At 52.8% G+C, this 9,014-nt stretch overlaps 1 protein-coding gene and 1 pseudogene across 1 annotated transcript; one reads left to right on the top strand and one right to left on the bottom strand.

Moving 5' to 3' along the window:
• LOC135971688 (golgin subfamily A member 8C-like) lies at positions 1 to 4,752 on the top strand. Its single transcript, XM_065547575.2, has 11 exons — positions 1 to 167; positions 263 to 372; positions 1,402 to 1,488; positions 1,596 to 1,703; positions 1,897 to 1,984; positions 2,385 to 2,503; positions 2,867 to 3,061; positions 3,144 to 3,244; positions 3,327 to 3,424; positions 3,526 to 3,681; positions 3,766 to 4,752. Exons 1-11 carry the CDS (start codon positions 35 to 37, stop codon positions 3,957 to 3,959), a joined length of 1,389 nt encoding a protein of 462 aa, XP_065403647.2. The 5' UTR covers positions 1 to 34; the 3' UTR covers positions 3,960 to 4,752.
• A 2,071-nt stretch (positions 4,753 to 6,823) lies between these two features.
• On the bottom strand, positions 6,824 to 8,384 carry LOC135971770 (dynamin-1-like; annotated as a pseudogene).
• Between the last annotated feature and the right edge of the window lie 630 nt (positions 8,385 to 9,014).

Here is a 9,014-nt window from a genome sequence, read left to right as displayed (position 1 = left end):
GGAGGGTGTGAAGTTTTCTCCTGTCCTCCGGGGAATGTTTCTTTTCTTCTCTTTCAGCACTTGCTTGGCTTTTCTCCTAAAGGTTCAAATCCAGAGATTGAACGTACAGAAAAAGAAACTAATTATTGACGTGTATCGCACGAAACGCTCTCTCATATACTTTGAAGGTGGGAATCTGGGCACCCTATCATCCTTCAACCTGGCACTTGGATAGGTCTTTAGTGGGAGTCCTTTGGGCCCCATCTCAACTCTCTCATTACAGAAGAGTCGAAGGATCTGGCTGCCCGCCTGCAACGTTCATCGCAGCGTACGGAAGAGTTAGAGCGGGCTCTGTCCGCTGTCACCGCCACACAGAAGAAGGCGGCGGACAAGGTGAGTCTGACCACCTGCCCCATCTCCTGGGAGCCCGGCTTCACAGATGGAGGAGTGAGCCTAAAGGTCCCTTCTGCAGGATGGAGTGTCCTGCCCAGAAAGCGGCATGGCCATGTCTCGCTGCTTTTGTGTCTGGTTGTTAGAGGCAGCCTGGGGCTGAGTCAGCTGCTGTGGGTGAGTTGGGGGGTGCGGTGGGGAGCGAGCACTGGACACAGAGCTTGGAGGCCAAGTGCCTGCCCTGCCCTTACCTGGCTGGGGTCTTGGCCAAGTCCTAGGTGGGGTATTGGGTACTTGTACTGTGAAGGTACAGAAGAGTACCTTTAGTATGTTACCATTTCTGTAGAGAGGAAACGTGTGTGTGTGTGTGTGTGTGTGTGTACATAGTATGAAAATGTACATAAAATAAGACTGCAAGGTTCATAAAACACTCAGGAGAGAGCAAGAGAGTGGCTGGGAGATACTTCCCTTCTGTACCTTCTGAATTTTGGACTTTGCGAATGTATCATCATTTCAAACAGTGAACAAGAGATTCAGTTTCCCCTTCCTATCTGTGTCCCCCAGCAAGAAAAATGGGCTTAGAGAATCAGATAGATCTAGCTATTCAAATCCCAGCTCTGCCTAAGTGATCTTAGGCAAGCACTTAACCTCAAATACTCCATGTGTTTTCATGTACACAATAGAGGGAATCATAGTAACTGTCTCCTATGGTGGTTGTGAGGATTAAATGGGATTGCTAGCATGGTACCTGGTGAAGCACTCCATAAAGGTTCAAACAGTGCTAGTCATAACAGTAATAACAAGAGCAATATTAACTGATCTCTCTGGGCCTCTGTTAGGCAGCTGTAAATTCGATCTCTTTCCCGGTCCCTTCCAACTTTACTGAGTTCTTTTAAAAACCAGACCACGGGTAAATGCCTTGATCTGTACAGACCGTGTTGTATATTGAGCCTAGCCCTAGCCTGTTTAAGGGGCACTGTATGGAATGACCCAGGTTCCCCAGATAGAAACTTCTCACTCTTCACCATCCAGTCCTCGAGCCGCAGTGAAACACTTCTCAAGACGCAGTTAGAGCGGTCCTTACAGGAGCGGGCACTGCTGAAAGCGCACGTGACACAGGTGAGGTTTTGCAGAGGGAGGGATGTGGAAGGAAGGTGACCCCAGGTGGCCAGGAGCAGGTGAGGACCAGTGACAGCCCTTCATAACTTCTGTTCCCATTCTTGCAGGTGAAGGAATCGCTGAAGCTAGTACAGCTACAGAGAGATGAATATGCTGAACATATAAAAGCAGAGAGGGCCCAATGGCAGGAGACGATGAGGAAAATGTCCCAGGAGGTGAGATCTGACCCTTCAGCCCCCCCATCTTAGATAGGTCACTGGATCTTTCTGGGCATCTGTAACATGGGAATATACAGCCAGAGGTGGTCATGGGTCTGGGCTTTGTGGAGGTGGGGGCAGAGAGGCAGATGGTAGCCTGTGGAGCCACCAGCCCCTCTCTCCAGGGCCTTTTCCCCTGTGCTTTGGGCAGCTTTGCACCTTAAAGAAGGAGAAGCTGCATGACATGCATCGGGTGGAGGAGCTGGAGAGAAGCTTATCCCAACTCAAACACCAGATGGGTAAGATGGGGCTGGTGTGACCTAGGAGCAGGCCTGGCATCAGAGGGGGCTCTGGGGGTGGCTTAGAATGCCCCAGGGAGGTGGGTGGATTGAAGGGCTTTGAGGCAGAGGGAAAGAGGTCTGTGCCAGGAAACAGCAAGTCTTGTTATCTCCATGAGCCTGAGTGTCCCCATCAGCAAAGAGGGCCCGTTGTCAGCCACCCACAGTGCTCTCCATCTGAAAGCGGTTGGAAGATTGGCTACCATCCGGGTGCGAGGAATCATTAGCAGTGAGGCCAAGTTTAGGGAGCCTGAGAGGAGCTGTGCACCAAGAGGAGGGTGTTTTTTGTTGTTGTTGTTTGTTTTGTTTTGTTTTTGTTTTTGAGAATCCAGAGGCCCTTATTGTCTGCTTCCTTTCTCAGCTGCACCCCTGCCCCCGGAGCCCCCAGCAGTGCCCCCTGAGGAGGAGCTGCAGCACCTGAGGAAGGAACTAGAGAGGGTGTCAGCAGAGCTCCAGGCCCACGTGGAAAACCATCAACACGTAAGTCTCCTGAACCAGCCACAAAAGGAGAGGCTCGGGAGGCAGGAGGAGAGGCTTCAGCAGCTGGCCGAGCCACAGAGCGGCGTCGAGGAGCTGGTTGGTTTCCCCACCTGCGGAGCCTGCCCTCCTCCCTAGCCCTCCAGGCCTTTGTTTCCCCACCTGTAAAAGGGGGCAGTGTAGCCCTCACGTGAAATGTTACTTCTCAAGGCACCTGTGAGCCTGAGCCCTGCTCTGGTGGCTGTGGGAGAGAAGAGATGATTTTTCTAACCTGCCTCCACCCTTCCCGGTGCCATGGGGGGCAGACACCGAGTTCTAGGGTCTCCACCTGCAGTGGGTGGCTGCTGATTGCTTCTCTCTGTCCAGAACAATGAGAACAAGAGCGCACGGCACTTGGAGCAGGAAGTCGAAGAGCTGCAGGAGAAGCTGGGCCAGGTGAATGAGACAGGAACCTCGACCCAGAAGGAGCCAGAGGCAGCAGTCCCAGCCCCAGGGACTGTGGGCGAGTCTGTGAGTGGGGAGACCCCCCAGGCCCTGCAGGAAGTCATGGAGAAGCTGGAGGTGAGTGAGTCCTGGAATAGGCCAAGAAGGGCAGGGGTAGGCAGGTCGCTGCTGAGAGGTGACCCCATTATTTTGGCTCCAGAGCGGCCTTATGGACCTCCTGGAGGAGAAGGCGGACCTGAGGGAGCGTGTGGAGAAACTAGAACATCGATTCACGCAGTACTGGAGGGAGAGATGCCATCAGTGAGTGGGAGGCCAGAGCAAGGCAGGGGGAGCTGCAGGGCCGTCGGAGGGGCCCCAGGGTCTGAGCCCCGTCCTCCCGCAGGAAAATTAAACAACTTATAACGGAGCCAGAGGGCCGTGCCACAGAGGCCACACCGGGAGGAGGACATCATCAGGCTGGCCCAAGACGACGAGATGAAGGTAGGGTGTGCAACCTCCTTGCGGGGTTAGGGGTCGGGGGTGGGGGTGGCGTGAATGTGGGGGCCGGCCGCAGCCTGACACCTGAGCACCCCTCCCTCCAGGTGGAGCTGCTGGAGCTGCAGGAGTTGCTGTTGCGGCTGGTGCTGACCGCAACAAAGGGCACAGAAAATTCCTGGCCGCTGCCCAGAGCCCTGATAATGAGCCCGGTCCAGGAGCCCCACCCCCCCAGGAGCTTGGGGCTGCCCACAAGCATGGCGGTGAGTAGAGCCCTCAGGCGGGGCGGGCAGGCAGGAGCAGGGGGTTTGCACTGTGCTCACATCCCCGCCTCCCTCTCTCCAAAGATCTTTGTGAGCTGAGCCTCAGCGACAGCGCCGAGACTGGGCAAGGAGAGGCCACGGAGGGGTCTCCCCAGGACAACCCCACTGCACAGCCCATCGCGCAGGAGCACCAGGAGCACCAGGAGCACCCAGGCTTGGGCAGCAACCGCTGCGTGCCGTTCTTTTGCTGGGCTTGGCTGCGGAGAAGAAGGAGATGAACATCACCATCATCAAAGAGCTGATCAAGACATTTTTTAAAAAGAAAGTTGTAGGGTTGATCTCCTACACAATTCATTTACTTCATTCGAATGTTAGAGCTATTCATGTTTATTTGTGTTTCTAATTTATACTTTAAGTTTATTTGTAAAAAGTTAAAAGAGAGTGGGTCTCTGTGGCCTTCACTGAGGTTCACTCTGGCATCCTTTAGCATTTTTCGTTTTTAATTTCATAATTGTAGGTCATTAGCATGTATATCGAGTTCGCCCTTACGTGGTGGGAATTCAAACACCCAAAGACCCACTGTTTGCACAAAACTGTTCTCGCTGGTTTGGAACAGGCTGCCATGCTTTTTTAATGTTATTGCAGCATATATGTTCATTACAGAATTCAGATAAAATTTGCTTATATTCTGCTATTATGTTGGATCTCATCTTAATCACAGTGAGCTCTTCATTAGCTCAATATGTGGTTTGCCCTCAAGTGTGCACTCTTGATTACTTTGTACTATATGCCACCATGAGTACTGACATTAGAGTTGTTTAAAGTCCGAGAACTGGAAACAGCTTTTCCCCCATTTTCTGTGTGAAACGGTGGGAAGGAAAAGTAGAGAAAGAAATGCCAATTCTAGCCTAAAACTTTATTTGCCAAGTTTTCTTAGAATGAATTTTACCAATTTATGAATTCTTGTAAACAGAATTTATACTGGAAATACTGAAAGACTTTTCCCCTAAAGTGACATTATTGACTGCTGGTGTGATGCTACTCTAATGTAATAAATGATTAAGTTGTTGCGAAGTGCTGTTTTTGCCTTAAAATTTTATTTTGTGAGTCTTGAAAACTATAGTGTTAAAGGTATTGATACTGTGCAAATGCCAGGCATGCTTGGCATGAGATAATCTGTTTCATTTTTACAATATCGTAATATAACTATGCAAGTGTTTATTAAAAGAACACAAATTTACAAAGTTATGGGATTTTAAAAGTTATGGAGTGAAAAAGTTATGGGATAAAAAAGAGAAAAATTGTGGCAAAAATGTAGAAAAAAGTTTTACGCAAAGTTACCAAATGTTATGAAAAAGAAGTTATGGGATTTAAAAAACAAGTCATGGGATAAAAATAAAAATTCAAAGCAGTTCCGTGTCAGCAAAGCCTGGAGAAGTGGGGCTGGAGTCTCCACCGCCACCATGACCCTACCACCCCTTCCCAGTCACCCCTTTACAATTAGGGTAGCAAGACAAGACCTTAAATTAAAAATTTTTAAGCATGACTCTGACAGCCTCCTTACTCTCAGCATAGCAACTTTTCTCTCAGGGGGGCTCCCACCTCCTTATTCAGAGAGGTAAGTGAGGCAGGACAGTGGGGCTAACTGTGGACCAGGCGAGGACACGGGCTGCTGGCGTGGGCTCAGTGGAGGTGCTTTGGAGGGGCAATGTCAGGGGACAGCTTTCTCTTATTGGCACACAAGACTCCAAAAAGACAGCATTGTGACTGATTCCCAGCGCTAGAGGCCAGGCAGCCAGCCACATGTAGCGGTGTGTGTGTGTGTGTGTTTGTGTGTGTGTGTGTATTTATAGATATTTATAGAACAGGGCAGGGGCATACCACAGAGGAGGGCACACGTTTTCAGCAACAGTCACACTTGGAAGTGTCAGCTCACCACTACAACAGACCAAGTCACAGATGAAGAGGGCTGGCTTTGGGGCGGGGGGAGCCACTGTCAAATCACAGAACAGCCGCCCAAGCAGGCTTGGAAAGGGAGGTCTCCCAGAAGAAGGGGTAGAGGTCGAAGGAGGGCCTGGGGCTCTCAGGATGGGATGGACTTGCAGGACCCGATCGGCTGGCAGTTGGAGAGAAAGCAGAGAGAAAACAGGAGGGAGAAAAGTGAGCAGAGAGCTGATGAGGCAACTGCAGAGCACAGATGTGCCACAGCAGCTGTGGGAGGGTCGGGGAGGGGAGGGCACAGGTGTGGGCGTGTCAAGGTTCCTGGAAAAGAGGGGCTGGAAGGGAAAGTTGAGGAAGATGGAGGGAGGAGCCAGAGCTTCACAGGTAGTGCCTGGGGGCTGTGGCAGCCCTCCCCACCCACGCACGCTGGCCTCTTCCATGGCACCCAGATAATGCACCCACCGGTCAGACCAGTGCTCAGCCTCTTTGGGCTTCCCTCTTCTCTGGTCACCCTGCCTTCCAACCCACTGATTCGGGACCACCTCTCGCCTCAGGGAGCCCAACGCAACAGCCACCAGGCCTGATAGAGACGGAACACTGCTTGAACCAGGATGATGAAGCTAAAAGGGATGGATGGCTGAAGTGATCGCCGAGAGAACCCTCTGGGTGGTCAGAACGCCCAGGATCCTCTGAAGGGACCCTGGGGGAGGCAGGGAGGGCAGGCCGCCGGATGCCACTGGCTATAGACTTATAAGTCTAATAGGGGAGCCTCAGCTTGTTGGGGGTTGCAGGTCGCGAGAGTGAGACTGGGCCCTTCCTGTTGGGAAAAGCAGAAGAGGGAGAGTCCATGGCAGGGGAGGTGGGTGGGCTTGCCGGGCAGAGCTCAGCTGGGAGTCTCCTTGGTTCAATAGCAGCTCAACCAGGCACTGTGGTCCCCTTGGTTGAATAGCGGAGGCAACCTCTAGGAGCAACAGGCCAAGGTGAATGACCCTGCTGACGGGCGGTAGTGTTTCAGCGCGGGCCAGGGACCCTGCCTTCCGTCACACACTGGCAGCTATGATGGGACCTGGGAGGGAGAGAAGGGGGCTGTATGTCCCTACCTGGCCTGTGAGGTGTGTTCTGGGTTGACCGTGTGTATGGGACTCTCGAGGTTTTATCCTAGGTCACCACTGGATTGCCGACAGATAGAGGAGGTGGGACCCTGACTCTCACCCCTCCTCTGCAGTGGATTTGGCTCTCAGCACTCCCAGGCTGGGAGCCGGATACTCTGCCCTGGCAGCATGACTCAGACTGCACAACAGGTACGGCGTACCCAGGATGACATTCCTAGGCCTCTGGCCGCCTCAGAGTGTGGCCCCACACACAACCCCCTCCAAGCTCTAAGCCCTTACACCATAAACCATGAGCTTTCTGATGGTTCCAGAGAGCACCCACGTCTGTCAGCTTGGGCACAGAGCCTGTTCCAAGAGCCCCAGGCTCAGCCATGGGGGCTGGGGGACTTTGGGGCCTTGGGAGCCAGCCCTCGTACCTGCGTCCGGCAAGGACTCTCAGCACCTGCAGCCTAGAGTTGTCCACAGACCACGTGGGCGTGCTGATGGTGGCCTTGTTGATGTTGCCGATGACGCTGAGCGCCTCCTTCAGCATGTGGTGCATGCACAGCATCTCGGCGTACCGCTGCGCCTGCTCTGCTGACTCCTCCATCAGCGTGTTCTGGTCCCCACACGAGTACAGGGACAGGACTCCTGGTTGTCCTGCAGGTTCAATTTCAGGATGCCAGGGTGGACAGCAGCTCCGAGAAGATGAACTCCTTGGTCTGAGAGTGGGCACAGAGGGAAGGAGGTTGGGACCTGACGCCTGCGCTGCCCTGGCCTCCTGCCGGGCCCTTCTGGGACTGTGTGCTGGACTTGGAGCCCTGAGTATGGCTTCTACACAGCTTCTACACCGCTTAGACTCAAAGATCTGCCTCCCCACCGCCCTTTTCTCACTCAGATAGGAACACTGAGGTCCAGAGGAAAAGTCACCTGTCCAAGGTCACAGGTCTGGGAGGGGACCCAGGACCTATCATGCCACCAGCACACCTGTCTACTCAGTTTTTTAAATAATTTTTTTTTGGAGATAGGATCTCACTTGGTCACAAGGCTGGAGTACAGTGGGTGAGATCACCGCTCACTGCAGCCTCAGCCTCTTGGGCTCAAAGTGATCCCCCAATGTCAGCCTGTCGAGTAGCTAGGACTATAGGCATGTGCCACCACCAAGCCCAGCTATTTTTAAAATTTTTGTGTAGAGACCAGGTCTCACTATGTTGCCCAGGCTGGTCTTGAACTCCTGGGCTCAAGCTATCCTCCCGCCTTGGCCGCCCAAAGTGCTGGGATTACAGGCATGGGTCACCGTCCTCAGTCCCATGTTATATTTCCATGAGATAGCTCTGGTCTGGACCGTGTCTGCCACCCTGGACCTGGTCCCATAGGGCTGGTTAGCATCTCCCCCAGGCCAACATGGCTATCTCCATCCCCAGTGCCACAGGAGCCCCCTGTCCCCATGAGGCGGTGCATGCATGTTGTTGATCATGACGTGCATGATGGTCTTGGGTGTGACATCACCGTGAGGTCCCACATGGTGTTGTTGGCAACGGCCATGTTGGAGTCCTCCAGGTTCTGGGTTGTTTCCATTTGCCACTCCAGCTGTGAGTCCATGGAGTGCATGAAGCTGTCGGAGCCATTCTCCTCGGCTTTGCTGCCCTATCATGGAGAACACAAGGGCATCAGGGTGGCCAGGCCATGCAGCCAGGCTCCAGGAATTCCTAGGATCTAGCCCCTCCAAAGGTACCTGGAACACTGAGGCACAGAGAGAAGCAACTGGCCTGAACACGCACCCAGCTCCCCACATGGCTCTAGTCGGTTTCAGGCCTCTGCCTCTCAGGACCCCAGATTCCCTTGATTCAGTCTCATCTTAGTTCTGACTCTAGTGCCCAGAATTTGCCTCAAGTTACCAATCCAGAAATTGGAAAAGAACATATCAAGGTCCCTGGCTTGGAGACCTGGACAAAGCTTGTGCCAGGCTGCAGATGCCTGGCAGGAGGCGAGAAAAGGGCACACTCACTTTCCCCTTGTCCTGGGAGGCCCACGCACCAACTTTGCCACCGCTGCTGCCACCAAGATACACAGCAAAGTAGACACACACAGAGAGGAAAACAGGAAGGGTTGAGTGAACCTGGGACACTGCACCCCAACTTTAATGCTTGTGGAATTCAGTTACCTAATATTTGGTTGAGGATTTTTGCATCAATATTCATCAGTGATATTGGCCTGTAGTTTTCTTTTTTTGGATGTATCTTTGGTTTTGGTATCAGGGCAATACTAGCCTTGTAGAAAGAGTTTGGAAGTATTCCCTCC

The sequence above is a fragment of the Macaca fascicularis genome, chromosome 7, assembly GCF_037993035.2.
Source record: "Macaca fascicularis isolate 582-1 chromosome 7, T2T-MFA8v1.1".
NCBI lineage: Eukaryota > Metazoa > Chordata > Mammalia > Primates > Cercopithecidae > Macaca > Macaca fascicularis.
The sequence above is the reverse complement of the archived record's forward strand: the minus strand, read 5'-3'. Positions and strand labels throughout refer to the sequence as shown.